General features: G+C 55.1%; 1 protein-coding gene and 1 pseudogene across 4 annotated transcripts; one reads left to right on the forward strand and one right to left on the reverse strand.

Annotated features, from left to right (window-relative positions):
• The first annotated feature begins 31 nt into the window (after positions 1–31).
• On the forward strand, positions 32–16267 carry DFFB (DNA fragmentation factor subunit beta). Of its 4 annotated transcripts, none has more exons than XM_075993385.1 (8): positions 32–279; positions 1231–1357; positions 4904–5092; positions 6062–6141; positions 8672–8842; positions 10820–10920; positions 13360–13517; positions 14325–14442. In XM_075993385.1, the coding sequence occupies exons 1-7, from the start codon at positions 166–168 to the stop codon at positions 13469–13471; spliced, it is 894 nt and encodes a 297-aa protein (XP_075849500.1). In that variant the 5' UTR covers positions 32–165; the 3' UTR covers positions 13472–13517; positions 14325–14442. The 4 variants fall into 4 exon arrangements, with proteins under 4 accessions (XP_075849500.1, XP_075849501.1, XP_075849499.1 ...); XM_075993386.1 differs by having other exon boundaries at positions 13468–13517; XM_075993384.1 differs by lacking the exons at positions 13360–13517; positions 14325–14442 and adding an exon at positions 14694–16267.
• On the reverse strand, positions 15520–17705 carry LOC142869575 (large ribosomal subunit protein eL32-like; annotated as a pseudogene).
• Between the last annotated feature and the right edge of the window lie 1347 nt (positions 17706–19052).

The following is a 19052-nucleotide window of genomic DNA, read 5'->3' on the forward strand; positions in this document are numbered from 1 at the left end:
CAAGGCGACGCGCGCCTTTGCTTCCGGGGCCTTCTGGGTAGTGTAGTTTCCGGGCTCGGCGCCCGGCCTGCGCCAGCCCCGCGGAGCCCGCCGGCGAGACCCCGGTGGCTCAGGCGACCGCGGGAGCGGCGCCTGCGGGGCCCGGAGGCCTGGAGGACGCTTGCAATGCTCCCGAAAGCCAAGAGCGTGAAGCTGCGGGCCCTGCGCAGCCCGAGGAAGTTCGGCGTGGCGGGCAGGAGCTGCCAGGAGGTGCTGCGCAAGGGATGCCTGCGCTTCCAGGTGCGGGGCCCGCGAGGCCTGCGGGGCGGGCGGGCGCGCCCGGGAGCCCTCGCCGCCACGTGCCGTCCGCGGGAGCCGTCTGGACCCCTCCTTCCCTCCGCCGACCGTGCGGGTGGCGACGACTCTGCCCGGGCCCAGGGTCCCTGGCGGCAGTGCCCGGCTGGCGGTGCTCGGGGACAGGGCCCCTCTCCAGCCTCGCCCCGCGCCCCCTGTGCGATGGCGCGGTCGGGCTGGGTGGGCTCCAAACCCCTGGGCGGATTTCAGTCTCCACTCTCTTTCCTTGCTGTGCTTGTTTTCTCAGGCCAGTGCTAGGTTTGCCTGTGTGCCTGTGTTGTTGTTGTTGGGGGGGGAGGGGAGTTGCCATAACAATGCCTAGAACTTCACACAAGGCCTGAAAAAAAAAAAAGCCTAAAACAGACCAGTGTGCAGTAACAGGGAACCAGATCTCGGCAAGCCAAGAGTGTATGTGCCAGCCACGCGCGTGCCGGCCGCGCTTTTGCAGAGGCAGTGAGTCATTTTCGGTCAGACGGGTCGGAGCCGGGTCGTTGCAGGCCTGTAGTCTCAGATAAACCGAGCGGGTTGAGACAGGAGTATCGCTGAGGCCAGGAGTTCAAGACCACGCTGGGCAGTATAATAAGGCACCCCCCTCAAAAAAAAAAAAAAAAAAGTCTGTGTAGTGAATTCTGCAAAGCAAACAGTCACCACTTGGTATATATTTTTAGATGACTTTTAATATTTTAGAACGGCCTGCGGTCAGGTGCTCTTGTTTGGACGTGCTGGTTCTTGCCAAAAAAAAAAAAAAAAAAAAAAATTGGTGTAGCACACAGGCAGCGTCCAGAGACAGGCTCTTTACACTGAGCTCCTTCTTGTTGGTGAGGCCTCCATATGAAAAACGCTGTCTTGCTGCCCAGAGAGTGGCCGCCTGAGACCCTTCCTCCCCCTGCCCCGCAGCTCCCGGTGCGCAGCTCCTGGCTGTGCCTGTACGAGGACGGCACGGAGCTGACCGAAGACTACTTCCCCAGCATCCCGGACAATGCCGAGCTGGTGCTGCTCACCTCGGGACAGACCTGGCAGGGCTGTAAGTGGCAAGGGCCTTGGGGGTGGCGGGAAGCTGGCCCAGTGGGCGGGCCTGGGGGGCTTAACCCAGGTGCCAGTTAGGAAGGGAGGGGCCCCCTTTACTCTCCCCTCCAGTCTCAAGGTTGAGGCCCTCTGGAGTCAGAGGTCAGGGTCAGGGTCAGTCAGTGGTCAGGGTCACGTAGGTGGCCAGGTCTTCAGTCCTCTTGTGCATGAGCACAGTTGTTCAGTTGGTTGTCTTTTTAAAGAAAATTCTTTTAATTTTGTTTGTGTTCTTCTGAGGCATCCTAGTAACTCCCTAGGGCAAAGGGAGGGCTTGGGATTGGGGACCACACAGTTTTGTGGGTAAGGTGGAGCCAGAGAGAGATGTCACTTGCATCTGCCGGGCTGTGCCTCTTTCTAAGGGGACGGGTGGTGGCTCCCACGATGCTCAGTTTCTTAATGGTGTTTACTTAAAGGCTGTCCTTAGGGATCGTGTTTGGGGCAATTGCTTTGAGTGGTGGTTCTGTAGGGGTTTCCATATAAAAGCCCCAGGACACAAGTTTTGCCTTCCAGAACAGCTGGATGGCAAGTTCTGTGCGGCTTGTGTGAGTGTCCATGAGGGAGAGGTTCCAACCCCTGGGACAGGCACGACACCATCGTGTGCCCTTCCTGGGAGGGTTGTCTGGCTCCTGTGCAAAGGGGGTTATGCTTCAGGGACACTTCTGGTGCCCTGGGAAGGACGTGGGAGCTTCTGGGACTGGAGGGCGTCCTGGCTTCTCTGCCAACGGGGCAGAAAGAGGGAAGCCGAAGGGTAGTGTCTGTGTGGCGGGCGGCCGTGGTGTTGGGGCTGAGCTGTCAGCAGGAGGGGTGGCGCACCTGGTGTGTGCTCTGAGGTTGCAGGCCCTCTGTGTCCATTGGGTCTTGTCATTCTACAGGAGGCGGCCAGATGGCATCACTGTGATGCCATCTGGGATGGCCCTGTGGGAGCTGGAGCAGGAGACCATGGGGTATTGGGTGGCTTTGGATGTTTCCTTTTCTTTCCCACTTCTTGGTACGGTTGAATGAGAGCAGAACAGGGTGGTCTCTCCGTCCCCTCTCCACTGCTCGGTCTCTTCATCTGTCTGTCTTTGTCCCTTCTCTCTGGTGCTTTGTCCCGCTCTCTCACTGAGAACACCAGTCCTTTTCTTTGTAGACTTTTAGAAAATATTTGAACTGTGTATTTAGAAACAATGATAGATTTGTAGGAAGCTGCAAAGAAAGTCAGGAAGGTCCTGTGTGGCCTTCACCAATTCCCCCAAAGGTGACATCTGACATAACCGTGGTACATTCTCAAAACCAGGAAGGTGACATTGGTGCAATGTGTGTGTATTGTTCTGTCAGGTATCCCCAGGTAGATTCATATGACCAGCACTGCATTTGAGGTACAGACTTCCCCCATCCTTCACCACCAAGTTTCTCCCTCACGCTGCCCCTCTGTATTCCTCTCCCTGAGATCCATCTAAGTTGTATGTATCAATAGTTTGTTCCTTTTTTTTTTTTTTTTAGAGATGGGGTCTCACTCTGTCACCCAGGCTGGAGTGCAGTGGTGCAATCATAGCTCCCTGCAGCCTCAGACCCCTGGGCTCCAGTGATCCTCCTGCCTCATCCTCCACTTTAGCTGGGGCTACAGGGGCACACCACCACATCTGGCTAATTTTTAAATTTTTTGTAAGGATGGGAATTATGTTTTAATAAAGCTATTCCAAAAAAAAGAAAAAAGAAAAAGAAACTTCTAAACTGTTTTGCAGAGTGGCTGCACCATTTTATCTCTCTACCAACAATGTACAGAAGATCCAGTTTCTCAGCAGCCTCACCAGCCTTTGGCATTGTCACTATTTTTTGTTTAATCATTTGGATTGGTGTATGGTGATACCATAGTTCATTGTGGCCTTGATTTGCATTTCTCCAATGGCTAATGGCACGGAACATCTTTATGTGCTTATTTGCCATCTGTGGATGCTCTTCGTGAAATGTTTCTTCATATCTTTTGCCCATTTTCTAATTGGATTTTTTTTTTTTTTTTGAGACAGAGTCTCGCTTTCTTGCCCAGGCTAGAGTGAGTGCCATGGCGTCATCCTAGCTCACAGCAACCTCAAACTCCTGGGCTCAAGCGATCCTCCTGCCTCAGCCTCCCGAGTAGCTGGGACTACAGGCACGAGCCACCATGCCCGGCTGATTTTTATATTATATATATTAGTTGGCCAATTAATTTCTTTCTATTTTTTTATGGTAGAGACGGAGTCTCGCTCAGGCTGGTTTTGAACTCCTGACCTTGAGCAATCCGCCCGCCTCGGCCTCCCAGAGTGCTAGGATTACAGGCGTGAGCCACCGCGCCCGGCCTTCTAATTGGATTTTTTGTAACCGTTTGAGTTTTTTTTTTTTGAGACAGAGTCTCGCTTTGTTGCCCAGGCTAGAGTGAGTGCCGTGGCGTCAGCCTAGCTCTCAGCAACCTCAAACTCCTGGGCTCAAGTGATCCTCCTGTCTCAGCCTCCCGAGTAGCTGGGACTACAGGCATGTGCCACCATGCCCGGCTCATTTTTTCTATATATATTAGTTGGCCAATTAATTTCTTTCTATTTATAGTAGAGATGGGGTCTTGCTCTTGCTCAGGCTGGTTTCGAACTCCTGACCTCGAGCCATCCGCCCGCCTTGGCCTCCCACAGTGCTAGGATTACAGGCGTGAGCCACCGCGTTCGGCCACTGTTTGAGTTTTGAAAGTTTTTTTTCCCCCTAATACACCCGGATATGAGTTTTTTGTCAGATATGCAGTTTGTGTGTATTTTCTCTTCTTCTGTAGCTTGTCTTTTCTTCCTCTTGCCAGTATCTTCCCAGAGCAAGAGTTTTGAATTTTGATAAAACTCGATTTGTCAATTATTTTCTTTTATGCTTGTGCTTTTGGCATTAAGTGGAAGAACTTTTCACCAAGCCTTTGGTCCCCAAGATTTCCTCCTATGTTTTTCTGCATCCATTGATATGATCGTGTGGCTTTTCTTCCGTAACCTGCTGATAGGGTGGATCACACTGATTGATTTCCAACTATAGAACCAGCCTTGCATTCCCACTTGACTGTGGCGTTTACACCTTTTTATCTATTACTGAGTTCTGTTTGCTAACATTTTGTTGCGGTCCTTGCTAGACTTTCACTTCCTATTAAGAGCTTGCTGGGAGAGCTCACTGCTTTGGGGAGTTGTGAGAAGACTCCGGGAGGGAGCAGGAAAAGTGATTTGCAGGTCTGGAGTAAGGTCTGGCGGGAGGGGCCAGAGAAGGGGCGGCTTGGTTCGGAGGAGAGGCCTCAAGGAAGGGCAGCCGTTTGCAGGGTGGTGCTTTCATGTTCCAAAGCACATCCTCACGGCGCCCTGACAGGTGGTTGCCAGGTGGGGTCAGGGCAGGGACGAGGGCCTGGGGACAGTCCCCAGGCTCTGAGAGGTTAGGACAGAGATGTGGGCAGAGAGAGACTTCTCGTGGCTGGGGCAGCACGTGCCTTCCACTGGACTGTACGCCTTTCTGTTTGTCCCCCCATTGGTGGCAGACGTGAGTGACATCGGTCACTTCCTCAGTGTGTTTCACCAGCCGCACGCGGAGGTCATCCAGGCTGCCCGGCAGCTGCTGTCGGACGAGCAGGCCCCGCTGCGGCAGAAGCTGCTGGCCGACCTGCTGCACAACGTCAGCCAGAACATCGCGGCCGAGACCCGGGCGGAGGACCCGCCGTGGTTTGAAGGTGCGTGTGGAAGGGGCTCTGGGCAGGCCGAGCTGGCAGGGGAGGGCTTCCTCGCGGCCCGAGGGGCCAGGAGGAGTTGGGTCCTATTTCAGGTCCCAGAGCCCCCCAGTTTGGGGCTCACCTGGCTTCACGGGGTGGGGGTGGGGCCTCTGAACAGAAGGTGCTCACAGGAAGCCCCGGGCCTCGTGGGAAAGGCGTCCGGCAGGAGCTCACGCGATGGGTCAGAGTCCCGGGCACCCCTTGCATGGGCCTTTTTAATTATTTTTTTTAATTGTGGTAAAATACCTAAAACTTAAAATTTACCATCAAAACCAATCTTTAGTGCATATTCAGTGGCGTTAAGCACATTCTCATTGCTGTGAACTGTCACCACCATCCCTCTTCAGAACCCTGCTCATCTTCCCATCCTGAAAGTGTCCCCATTAAACACTGACTCTCCATCCCCACCAGCCCCTGGCAACCCCCGTTCCACTTCCTGTCTCTGTGATTTGGTGACTCGGAGGCCTCCTGTGGGTGGTTTCGTGCAGGGTTTGCCCTTTGTGAGCGGCTAGTTCCACTCTGCACAGGCCCTCAGGTCACCATGTCTTGGCAGGTGTCAGTTCCCTTCCTTGTCTAGGCTGCGTGACACTCGTATGTGCACGCCACATTTCCTATTGATTGACGCTTGGGTTGCTGCTGCCTTTTGGACTGGCCTTTGAAGCCATCTGTAGCCAACCCCGACAGACTGAAACCCTCTTGGAAAAGCGGCTGAGGGCTAGCCAGGCTGAAGCCCCTTGGTGGCATTTGAGATGCTTCCAGAACAAACAGAACCTAAACGCACTGTGTACGTCACTCTCAGAATGCTCCGCAAGATGCTGCAATCTGCCCCTCGCGTCCTGGCCCGCTTGGCACCTGGGCTGCGCAGGGCACAGACCGAGAGGCCCCTGGCCTGCCCCATGGACTCGGGGGGTCTCCTCCTTTTCCTTGCAGGCTTGGAGTCCCGATTTAGGAACAAGTCTAGCTACCTGAGATACAGCTGTGAGAGCCGGATCCGGGGTTACCTGAGAGAGGTAAGCCTGTTGTGTTAGAGGTAGGGCTGCTGGCGGGTTTGGGAAGGCCAGCTGTGCGGGCTCAGGAGGCCCCCGTCCTCGGAACAGCGGGCAGTTGGCAGGGCTACCACGCCTGCGCCTGCACTGCCGAGCTAAGCCAGCAGACGAGCGGGGCACCTGGAGGAGCGCACGGCGTCACCATCGCACTGCTCGGCCTCCTCCTGCAGTTGGTGTCGGGCTTCCGTCCTCCCCAGCGCAGGGTGCTGGTGTCCCCTCTGGCCTGGCTGGCATGGGCAGTGCCCGGCCAGGGTGACACTTTCTCCTTCCATCGTGTGTTCCCCTGTTGTATTGCATGGCAATACAATGGCCTCTGAACATCTTCATGCATCGGGTGGTTCGATTTTGACATGAACTTAAGATCTTCTCTCTGTCCGCCGTTCTCTCCCGAGGGTGCCCCTTTCCAGCACACGCATTTACTTTCTGTCGTGTGGTGCAGCGCAGTCCCCTGACCTCTGAGAAGCAATGGAAAGGCGGGATGGCGTTTGCCGAGCTGAAGACTGCTTGGAGGCACTTGGGGTCGTTGCTGGGTCTGAGCTCTGGCTTTTTAAATAGACCAGCCCCTTCCTTCCCGGGGAGACATCGGACGCTGAAGGATGTGGATTTAAGTGTGATGTCGCCAGCGGAAACTGCAGTTTCCCTTTGGAAAGAAGTGAGCCCTCGGGCCCACGCCCCACCGTGGTCTCTATTCTGCTCCCTTCCAACAACAAAATAGACCAGACGACAATTGAGGAGCAGGGTGGAGAGCAGGAGCTGCCGCAAACAGCAGGAGAAGTGTCCCTGCTCTGGGGGGTGCTCAGTCACGTGGGCCTTGTGCCCCCACCGGATTGGGTTCTGTGCCGTCCCTTCAGATCTTTTTGGACGGGACAAGAGGAGGGATGGGTGTCCCAGCAGCACAAGTGGAGTGGGTGGGTGGCCGAGCACAGCCTGGGGGCTCTGCGGTCTGTTTTGTTTTGTTTTCTTTTTTTGAGACGCTGTTGCCCAGCCTAGAGTGCCGTGGCGTCAGCCTAGCTCACAGCAACCTCAAACTCCTGGGCTCAAGCAATCCTGCTGCCTCAGCCTCCCCAGTAGCTGGGACTACAGGCATGCGCCACCATGCCCGGCTAATTTTTTCTATATATATATTAGTTGGCCAATTAATTTGTTTCTATTTATAGTAGAGACGGGGTCTTGCTCTTGCTCAGGCTGGTTTCGAACTCCTGACCTCGAGCAATCCGCCCGCCTTGGCCTCCCAGAGTGCTAGGATTACCGGCGTGAGCCACTGCGCCTGGCCTCTGTGGTCTGTTTTTTGCAGCATGCTGCCTTATGCCCTGTGGGTGGTGGGGAGCTCCGAGGCTATTTTGTTCCTTCACCTTCCATCCCCCACCCTGATGCTCCGTGCCCTGCCATGTATCTCAATTTTAATTTTCATGGTGGAAAGCTGGACACTGTGCTCCCTAGAGGAGCTGTGGCATGGAAGGCACCTCAGGCTGGGGAGATGCAGGCCCTGCCCCGCCCTGCCTGCCTCCGCCTGGGTTCCTGCTTGTGGTCTTTGTTGGACCCGGGCTGTCCCCCGCCCCGGAGCTCTCCAGGATGTCGAACACACACAGTGCTGTGGCACCACTGTCCTGCTGTCATCCCGCACCTGCCTACCGCCCACGGGGAGGCTGAGCACAGAGCTGGTGTCGTGACCTGCTCTAGCTCGCAGGGCGGGGGATGGGGATGAGTGCCAGGGCAGATCGGGGAGAGGACGCCCAGAGCTTGAGTTCATCATTTGTCCAGCTGTGATCAAAGCTGGCAGAGGTCTGCAGGGCCAGGCAGCCACGCTGTAGGTGAGGGTCACCCCCTCAACTGTCACGTGGCTCCTTGGTCTGCAAACCCCTCCACCTCCCTCCCCTCCCAGAGGTGGAGCCAGCTCTGCCCCTCTTCTGTCTGCCACGTCTGAATGTGGGTTTCGTGTTTACATAGCATGACACACCAGGCCACATCATGTCACGTCATGCCATGACATACCTTTAGCCTGTGGAGGGCGCTGCAGAGGCCCCTGGGTGGCATGTTCTGTGCTGGTGTTGCCCCACATGGTTGGCGTCCCTGTGCCCATGGCCTACCCCACTCTGGGTGGCACAATTGCTAATTTTCTGCTGTCTCCTCTTTTTCTGCATTTCCTCAAGGTCTGGGTGATGGTCCTTGCTCCCCTGAATTTCCTAACCTAGCTCACGGTATTCATCCTAAGTGTAATAGGTGTGGGCCCTTCTGCTCCCCACTTTCCGCCTGACCACAGCGAGACAGCCACTACCTGACTCGTTTCCTCCAGTTCTGACGCAGCCTGATGGGCTGGTGTCGTGATTCCCTCCACGTCCTGGGCTCAGAGCAATTTCCCAGGGGACAGCTAAGCGGGTCTCGACCCTGTGGCCACAGGGGCGGGGTCTCTGAGGGCCGTGGAGTTGAGGATCGGGAGCCCGGCGTGGGTTTGGGCCGTGGCGCGTCAGGCCGTGCGTGCTCCTTGGTCTTCCAGGTGAACTCCTGCGCCTCCATGGTGGGCGCGGAGGCTCGAGAGCAGTACGTGCGGGTCCTGGGCTCCATGTGTGAGAAGCTCAAGTCCGTGCAGTACAACGGCAGCTACTTCGATAGAGGAGCTAAGGCCAGCGGCCGTCTTTGTACACCGGAAGGCTGGTTCTCCTGCCAGGTGAGCTGCTTTTCTGTGTCCTAGGCAGCCCCCCTGGGGCAAGGCAGGTGAGGACGTTCAGCCCTTGGCTGCCTGGGCAAAGCCCCGTGAGGGGTGCAGCTCTCACGTTCACAGTGAGGGCAGGACTGTGTCAGGCCTCACGTGCCTGGGAGTCCCCGGGGAGCTTGTACGGGGCTCCCAGGGCTTCTGTGTCTGTAGGTCTGGGCCGTGTCTTAGGTCAGCTCGGGCTGCCATGACAGATTACAGGAGCTTCTATAGCAGACATTCATTTCTCTTCATCCTGGAGGCCGGAAGTCAAAATCGAGGTGTTGGCAATTTCGGTGTCTGGCGGGGGTCCTCTTCCTGGCGTGTAGAAGGGACCCTCTTGCCGTCTCCTCTCGTGGAGGGTGGAGGGGAGAGCAGATTCTCTGTGTGTCTTCTCATAAGGGCTCTGGTTCCACCGGGGGTGGGGGGGGGCACCCTCTGCTCTCAGGACCTCCCAAAGGCCCCACCTCAACACCATCACCTAGGGATTAGGATTTCAGCACATGAATTTTGGGGGGACAGAAACATTCAGACCATAGCAGTGGGCCTGAGAATCTGCATTTCTGACAAGTTCCTGCCCAGGGACTCCACTTTGAGAACCGCTAGTGTTTGGGGGGGAGTGAACAGGTGCAGCTTGTGGGGGTCTCGGGAGGGTCGAGTTCAGCATGCAGGAGCAGCGGCACTCACTGAGGGCTCTCAGAGAAGGACAGTTCAGGGCTTCTGAAAAAAGATTCTGTTCCCCCTGGATGAGCTTTCTAGGTGACCGAGAGTTCTGGCATTTCAGGAATTGTGGCTGCGTGTGGCATTCTGGGCACTAGTTACGCTTGACTGCCAGGCAGCGTGGTATTGGCCACACAGGCAGACACCCCCAGGCTCTGGCCAGGTCACAGGAGCACCATCTTGAACAGGTGCCACCAACTCTTGGGGCCCAGGGCGCAGTGTCTGGAGGCTGGAGCCAGTGACCCGTGCGGGACGGGCGGGGCTGTTGACGCTCATGCCTCTTTCCCGCTGCCTTGGCGGGTTCCCCTTCTGTGCCATGTTAGGCGTGTCCAGCCTTGGGTGGTGATGGCATCAGGGGCTTTGGTGAGTCTCCGGAGCCCGCCCCGGTGTGGAGAGGAACCAGGGGGCACCTCTTGCCATTTACAACTGCAGTCACCTCCCCAGTAACGTCCCCCACCCGGGCGGCCTTCGTGGAGCCACTAAGAGGTCCCAGCCGCAGGGGCTGGGTGGTAGATGTGGCCTCTTGTGGCTCCTTATTGCTGAAAAAGGCTCCTGGCTGCCACTAATGGGCAGATTCTTTCCATGGGTGATGGACTCTGACCATAAATGTACTTCTTCCTAGTTAGCTTGACATCCAGACTTTCCGATGAGCTCGCCTAGACACTCGCTGAGTAACGCCAGGCTCGGGCTGTGCAGGTCACCCCTGGCCTCAAGGAGGTGCCAGTGTCAGGGACGGTGAAAGAGATGTAAACAGGCAAGGGCAGGGGCACAGCCAGTGTCCTGGGGTGTGGTGGGCCAGTCAGGAGGGGAGCTGGGGAGGAGGCAGAGCTTTGGCATGGGGTTGGGCGGGGGTGGGCTGGTGGGAACAGGTGGCCATGGTGCCGCAGCAAGGTGGCCCAGCCTCCGTGTCAGGATTGTAGGGAAATGTCGGGGAGCCCTGTGGCACACAGGTCCTTGTTTGCCACGTGCTGGCCCTGCCCCAGGCAAGTCAGCACCTCCTCGGCCTCGCTCCCATGAGGTGTGGCTGCTGGTGTGTGATCACAGGGGTGAGGGGGGCCGGAGATGGCAGGTCTGTCCCAGCGTAGGTGGTGAGGTACTGAGTGAAACCGTTGACCGGGGACTCGATCCCCGCAGGGCCTGCCCGGGGGGTCTCAGTAAGACCACTGGACTGGGTGGTGGAGACAGCGATGACAGACTCACTTCCTGGCCTCCTCTTGCTCTCTTGGCCCCCAGGGCCCCTTCGACATGGACAGCTGCTTGTCGAGACACTCCATCAACCCCTACAGCAACAGGGAGAGCAGGGTCCTCTTCAGCACCTGGAACCTGGACCACATGTAAGTGCGCTCTCCCAGGAGGGTTCGGGAGCGGCTGTGCTGAGAACCTCATTCACAGGCCAGAAGAGCGCCCTGCCAGGGTCCCGTCCCCACCTCGGGATGTTACAGCCAGGGAAGGGCCTCGGGGCGGGTGTGCACTGTTCTTTCAGTGCTGTGTGACCTGGAGTTCCCGTCCCCTCCGTTCCCACCCAGGTGGAGCTGGGCCTCGCCTGCCTTCCCCAAAGCGCAGGGCCCGGGCACAGAGTGCCTTGTGTGCTGGAACCAGGATGCGCCGCGACAGCGGGTGCTCTTGGCGTGCAGGGCTCTTCTTGCTGAGCTGGGCCCAGCACCGGCCGCGGCCAGCGGGGTGGTTTTAGTAGCTACAGGAGCTCTACGGCACTAAAGGAAAGGGCGGGATGGAAAACGCCATTGTTTTAAACTGGGATACTTCCCTTAACCATACTCGTGTCCGCACCCTTGCTTCATAAAGACAGAGATCTTCAAATGCCCTTAAAATGGCTACACAGGTTGCGCATCCCTCATCCGAAATCTGAAATGCTCCAAGGTCTGAAACTTTCTGAACTTCGACGCGATGCTCAAAGGAAGTGCTGGTCGGAGCATCTCTGTTTTTCAGATTTGGGATGATGAGTCAGTGAGTGTAATGCAAATGTTCCCAAGTCCAAAAGAGTTCCAGACCCAAAACACGCCTAGTCCCAAGCATTTCGGATAAGGGACGCACAGCCTGTGTCACTTTTTGGAATCAGATTTTTGTAAAAGTGTAAGAGTGAATCAAGCCTTCTGTGCCAGCCCCTTTCCTCGCCCCTGGGGAAGCACCGTTCTGGAATCTGCACGCCCTTCTGATGCCTGTCATCACACCCTCGCCACGTGCCTGAGCCTCACACGCGTACACATGGCATCCTGCTCTGTCGCGTCATACCGTGCTTGTGGGGACGCGTTTATAGAGTTGGTATATTTGTTTGAACAGGCGCAGAACACTTTATTTTTGAATAGACTCTAATTTTAACTTTTGTTTCCATACTGGTGGGCATTTACATTACTTCTGATTTTTCGCTTTTGTAAAAAACCCTGGGATGAGCACTCAATACGGAATGAACCCGTATGGTCTGGTTCCACGTTATTTAAAGTGTGGTCACTTTCAAAGCCTCAGCGGCATCTGAGAGCGGAGTAGGAATGCAGAATCTCAGGCCCCGTCCAGACATTTCTCGGGTGCCGGGGATTTGGATTTGGGTGTGTGCAGTCCAGTGTGGGAAAGGCTGCCCTGAGTGACCTGTGACAGCCACCTCCCCTCTCTGAGTGCTGAGAGCTTGTGCGAGTCCACGGTGCTCCACGTTCTTGACACCACTTGGTGCCATTGTACTTATGGCATTTATCCTGTCTGATAGGTGAGAAACGGATTCTCTTGCTTTAATTTTTATTTTCCTGATTACTGGGAAATTTGGTTATCTCTTTACATGTTTATTGGCCACTTGTGTTGTCTTCTTGTGTTGCCATTAAGGAATATCTGGGGCTGGGTAATTTGTAAAGAAAAGAGGTATGTTTGGCTCACAGTTCTGCAGGCTGCACAAGAAGTGGCACCAAGCGTCTGCCTCTGGGGAGGGCCCAGGCTGCTCCCCGTTAGGTGGAAGGTGAGGGGGGCGGGTGTGTGTGTGGAGCATGGTAAGAGCAGAAGCAGGAGAGAGGGGGGTGCCAGGCTCTTTTCAACCACCAGTTCTCGCGGGATCTAAGTGGGACGCACTCACTTTGGGGAAATGGCACCGCCATTCATGGGGGACCCAAACCCCTCCCACCAGGCCCCACCTCCAACACTGGGGACCCAATTTCCATAGGAGACTGGGGGGAGGGCAAACGAGCCATATCCAAACACAGTGGGTGTCTTCTATGTTGCTTTCCTTTGCTCATTTTTTATTGGGTTTTTGTTCTTATTTATTTGTAGGCTTACTTTACATATTCTGGGTACTAATTCCTTGGTGACTATTTATATTAGAGGTATCTTATACGATTTTGGCTTGTCTTTAATTCTGTGATGCGTTTTATCATGACGAGTTTTAAATTTCAGTGTACTCACATGTACCTTTTCATTTTTGTGTGTTAAGAAGTCCTTCCCCACCCTGTTCAGCATGAAGATGTTCTGTTTCGTGCTTTGCTGGTGTCTTTATAAAAAGGGGAAGAGAGTAACTCTCTCCTCCCGTCATGTGAGGATACAGCAGGCAGATGGCCAGGAAGAGCCCACACCAGGGCCCGGCTGGCACCTTGGTCTCAGACGTCCAGCCTCCAGAACTGTGAAGAAATAAATGTCTGTGGTTTAAGCCCCTAGTCTGTGCTGTTTTGTTACAGCAGACCAGGACACTTCCCACGTTGTTCACTAATTCTCTCTGCAGCTCCAATGCCTTTCATCTGTCCTGGACTCGGCTCCAGCTTTTGTGTCCCCTTTAACGACAGGGACTGTCTCTTGAGCGTCCCTGGCCTGCATCAGGGCGGGAACTGCGGTGTGGCCCTGGCGTGTAGCTGTCCTGGTGGATCAGGCATTCGTTTCTCTCGTCTCTGCAGCTGAGGAGCCCCTTCTGTCTTTTGATCTCAACTATGTCTTTTTTTAAAAGGTGACTTTTGTTCGGTATTTCTCTGCATTAATGGGAGAGGGGTCCGCGCCAGCCGGGCCAGAGCCCTGCTGTGGGGTCTCTAACCCTGTCTCGTCAGTTCCCCAGTGCCTGCCTACATGTGTTGACGGGCCTGTGAGTGGTTTGCTTGTGAGTGGAACGGCTTCACACAGAGCAATATCATTTATATATATATATTTTGAGACAGGGTCTCACTCTGTTGCCTGGGCCAGAGTGCTGTGGCATCAGCCTAGCTCACAGCATCCTCAAACTCCTGGGCTCAAGCGATCCTCCTGCCTCAGCCTCCCAAGTATGTGGGACTATAGGCATGTGCCACCATGCCCAGCTAATTTTTTTCTACATATTGTCAGTTGGCCAATTAATTTCTTCCTATTTTTAGTAGAGATGGGGTCTCACTCTTGCTCAGGCTGGTTTCAAACTGTTAACCTTGAGCGATCCACCCACCTCGGCCGTCCAGAGTGCTAGGACAATATCGTATATTTTTAAAACAGAACCACAAATATGCAAATAGAAGTATGAAATTGTCACTGAAAGATAAACATCAAACCCTTAGTAGTGATTACCTCTGGGGCGTAAAGAGGAGATGAGACCAAGGGTGGTAGGCACAGGTGACTGCAGCTTTATTTGTAAGGGTGCACTTCTAAAATTTTCAGTCAATAGCAGGCATTTTTTTTTAATAAACCTATACCTGGTTAAAATGTGGAAGCAAATGGGTCAGTTCTCGATGGCGGGTGACTACGAGTGATGGGAACATGGTTGACTCCCCCTTTTCTTCCTGTGTATTTTCAGTATTTTGAATGCCCGCAATGCCCGCAAATCAAGCTTTGAGGTCAGGCTCTGCTGGACAGACGCGGCCCCCCGGGCACGGCCTGTCGGTGACGGCGCTGGGATGAGTCTGGGGGAGTCGCGGCCAGGGCTCCCGAGACAGCTCCCGCAGCTGCTCCTTCCCCGGGCCCTGGTTCTTCGGGATGTCTCCACACGAGGCTCCCTCCGACATCTCATTCTCCACTGGCCTTTTCCTGTGAACGGCAGAACGCCCTGCGCTTAGCTGTGCCGGCCGAGCGGGAACCGTGCTGTGAGCGTGTCAGTGGTCTGATGGGAAGTGAGCCCGTGGCGCTGTGGCGGCAGAGCACGACGATCTCTCACCTTGCTTTGCAGAATAGAAAAGAAGCGCACCATTGTCCCCACGCTGGCCGGAGCCGTCGAGGGACAAGACGGAAGGGAGGTAGACTGGGAGTATTTCTACAGCCTGCTTTTTACCTCTGAGAACCTAAAATTGGTGCACATCGCCTGCCACAAGAAAACCACCCACAAGCTCACCTGTGACCCCGACAGGATCTACAAACCCCGGACAGGGCCGAAGAGGAAGCGGCCGGCTCGCAAGTCCCGGTGACGCTGTGCTCGGGTGAGGCCTGCTGTGTCGGCACAACGTTAACAGGTGCTAATTTTTTTTTTTTTTTTTGGTCACTCCAATAGTTCCTAGAAAAAAAACTTAAAACATATCTCCTCCTAGCACTCTGGGAGGCCGAGGTGGGAGGATTGCTTGGGCTCAGGAGTTCGAGACCAGCCTGAGCAAGAGCGAGACCCTGTCTCTACTATAAATAGAAAGAAATTAGCCAAACAACTAAAAATAGAAAAAAATTAGTCGGGCACGGTGGCACATGCCTGTAGTCCCAGCTACTAGGGAGGCTGAGGCAGGAGGATCGCTTGAGTTTGAGGTTGCTGTGAGCTAGCCTGACGCCACAGCACTCTAGCCCAGGCAACAGAGTGAGATACTGTCTCAAAAAAAAAAAAAAAAAAGGAAAGAAAAAACGTATCTCCTGCAATTCTGATTTCAGTATATTTCTGAATCTTTTTTTGTGCCTTTTGAGAGCCCAACTCCCAGAGGGCAGCTTTAGGCTGCTCACGGAACGTCTGTGGGTCATACCGGCCTGCCGGGAGCAGGAGTTGTCTTTGAGCTCAGGGATCCTTCCGTTTTCTGACATCACCGGCATTCTGCGTGCTCACGTGGTATGGGCTCCACGCCAAACCGCATCACGGCTGGCCTTGGCCGCCCCGCCTGAGGGACGAGCGGTCTGTGTGTGGGCCTCTCCTCCCGCAGCACACGGCAGCTCCATCCTCCGGACTCCTCTACGTGCCCCCGAGAGCGGCACGCAGCTTTGGCAAAACGTCTGTGCTCCGTCCGGAACTCGCAAGGACACCCCCGCCGCTGGGCCGTCTATGGCGGCAAAGTCTGAACCCTCCCAAGTCCACAGCGGGCGACTGCTGGTTGTGGCGCCACGTCGAACCACGTGAAACTGCTGTTTCTCTAGGTTAAAAGCGGTCGATGTCATTCATTTCATGCATGTCCAACCTAATACGAGGACAGAACGCAAACCGTGCAGCAGTTGCGGCGTTCACGAGAGGCGCGGCCGTGAGTGGAGAAGGGAAGTGCTAGGCGCCCAGGCGGCTTGGCTGTGTAGAGTGTGAAGAGTGTGATCCGTTTGTCTTGCAAAGGGCAGGCTTTCGTGTCTTCCACGTGTGTCAGGCCAGTAATCCTGGGGACGTGGTGGGGGGAGACTGGGTGACAAAGGACTCATTTTCCAAATCGTGTGTTTTATGATACTTGAATTTTTTGAAATGAGCATGTGTTTTTCAACATTAAAAAATGTGCTTTTTACAGTCATTTGTCATATTTGAACTTTTACATTGATTCTATAATCAGGAAAAGCAATAAAGATTTTTTAAAAATAGACATGTCAAAAAAGTGTGTGCTCATTGAGAGTAATGAAAACAAGGATGGAAGTAAGGGGTCGGTGATGCTCTAAAAGTTGCCCTGGGCTGTTGCATTTCTTCACTGGGATGCAGCCAGTCCCGCGGGGAACGGGGACAAGTCCCGCCGCCAGCACACGCTGTGGTCTGGTCTGGTCAGGGATGTGTCAACAGTGGGAGAGTCGGGACGCCTGGTTCCTCTTCTCGCATGCCCTCGCACGGGCCGAAGAACTCTCCGAAAGCCAGGGGATCCTGCCTGTGTGGCACCGAGGCTGGGCTGCACGGCCTCTGAGCCCTTCCGGCTTGGTCACTCCAAGTTCAGGGACTGAGCTGTCCCCTTTCCAGGCAAGCGCGGGCACCTTTCAGCGTCTCTGCGTCACGGGCTTTCCCGATGGCAATGCCTCCTTCTCACGTGGCGGTGCCACCTTGCCCGGGACACACAGGTGTGCTGTCCCCTCTGCCAGATGGCTCCGAGGTGCCACCCCCCTGCCCACGACGGGGCCGCGACCGTGTGTCTGTCAGGACTTCTGCCGCCTCCTCCGCTGTGGAGCCCTGTCCTCTCTTCCCCTCTCCCTTCCTGACCCCAGTTCTCCTTTCTGCAGCAGGCGAGACGGCAGCAAGCCACCCTTGTTGGAGCTGTGCGTGGAGAAAGCTGTGGGCAGGGTCGCCAGGCTCTCCTGGCTGTGGCACAGTCGTTTTGGTCGTTGCTCTTTTTTTTTGCAGTTTTTGTGGTTTTATTTAAACACAAATAAAATGTGCACATGAGCTATCCGTCCATTTCCTTCGCTGCGCAACCTGGCGTTGGGGTTGGTGACCCTGCTGGCCAGCTGGGCTGCTCTTTCCACAACCGCTTTGCAGTTCCTGCAGGAAACATCACGAGCGGTCTCTGCACGTCAGCAGCACTCCCGGCTCCTTGACGTGCTGGACCAGGCACTTCCGGGAGCCACTGGGCAGCCTGTGCTCTGTTGCTCCCATAACCGGTGCTGGGCGTCGGGGCCTGGCCCTTGAATCTTCTCGAGCCCTGCCCTGTTGTCAATACCTCTGGGTTCCTGCCAGCTACGTGTAATTTTGACACACGAGTCTGACTGGTGCCAGATACACTTCTTGGTTCTCTCTTTGCTGATCTTGGGCTTCACGGGGGGTTTTGGACTGCCAGCTGCGCAGGCGCGCTGAGGAAGACAACGTGGCCGTGGCATTCTGCCTGCTTGCGAGATCCAGGCTGGGCGAGGACGACTGTCGCAGCCGAGAGGTGTCTGTAGTCAGGAGTTAAGTGGCCCAGGCCCTCGGGCTCCCAGGGTGGAGCAGGAAGCCGAACCTCTCTGCAAAGTAGGAGTTTGTGGTTCTGGGAGCTGAGAGCATGGAGTCTTATGGCCCGTGGGCTCGAGGGTCACCTCCTCCCAGAGGTCTTGGTGTCAGTACCATGCGTGGAAAGGAAGACTGCAGTGGGGGGGGCCTCACCTCAGACAGCTCCCCCAGACAGCATGGGTGCAGTGAACACACCCGTGGTCCCCGGGGAGGAGGGAGCACAGCACAGACAGCCGGCGTTGGCCGGATGCAGTGGAGGAAGAGCCACTGGGGAGCCGGGGTGGGGGCGGGGAGCTGATGCTGGGGCCAGACGCTGGGAGCCGGGGGCCGGGCAGGGCAAGTCAGGGTCTTAGGAAAAGGCCACCGTGGCTGAAGGGCAGCGAGCGGCAGGTGGGGGACTCAATGAGGAGAGAAGCCAGACGTGCTGGGACGGAGGCGGGTGGGAGGGTCTGCAGAGGCACAGCCTGGAGACGCTGCGGCCTCACTTCCAGACCACAGTGAAGTGCAAATGTCGCAAAAAAGCGAGTCTCATGAATTTTTCTGTTTCCCAGTTAATGTGTCAGTTATGTTTACACCATAGTCTGTCAAGTGTGCAGCAGCACTATGTCTAAAAAACCAGTGTCTATACTGTAATTCAAAATACTTTATTGTTAAAAATGCTACCGATCATCTGAGCCTTCAGTGAGCCACCATCGTTTTGCTGGTGGAGGGTCCTGCCTTGATTTTGGCCGCTGCTGACTGGTCAGGGTGGTGGTGGCTGAAGGCTGGGGTGGCCGTGGCGATTTCTTAAAATAAGACAACTGTGAAGTCTTCCACATTGACTGACTCTTCCTTTCACAAAAGATTTCTCTGTAGCGTGCGATGCTCTTTGATAGCCTGACCCTCAGAACTTCTTACAAAATTAGAGTCAAGGCCGGGTGTGATGGCTCACGCCTGTAACCCTAGCTCTCTGGGAGGCCGAGGCAGGTGGATTGCTCCAGGTCAGGAGTTCAAAACCAACCTGAGCAAGAGCGAGACCCCGTCTCATCTACAAATAGAAAGAAATTAATTGGCCAACTAATATATATAGAAAAAATTAGCCAGGCATGGTGGCGCATGCCTGTAGTCCCAGCGACTCGGGAGGCTGAGGCAGGAGGATTGCTTGAGCCCAGGAGATTGAGGTTGCTGTGAGCGAGGCTGACGCCATGGCACTCACTCTAGCCTGGGCAACAAAGCGAGACTGTCTCAAAAAAAAAAAAAAAAAAAAAAATTAGAGTCGATCCTCTCAAACCCTGCTGCTGCTTTATCAACTAAGCTTATATAATATTCTAAATCCTCTGTTGTCATTTTGACAATGTTCACAGCATTTTCACCAGCTGATTCCGTCTCCAGAAACCACTTTCTTTGCTCACCTATAAGCAGCTCCCCATCTGTTCACGTTTTATCATGAGATCGCAGCAATTCAGTCAGATGGCCAGGCTC

Source organism: Microcebus murinus, chromosome 2 (assembly GCF_040939455.1).
Source record: "Microcebus murinus isolate Inina chromosome 2, M.murinus_Inina_mat1.0, whole genome shotgun sequence".
Classification (NCBI taxonomy): Eukaryota; Metazoa; Chordata; class Mammalia; order Primates; family Cheirogaleidae; genus Microcebus; species Microcebus murinus.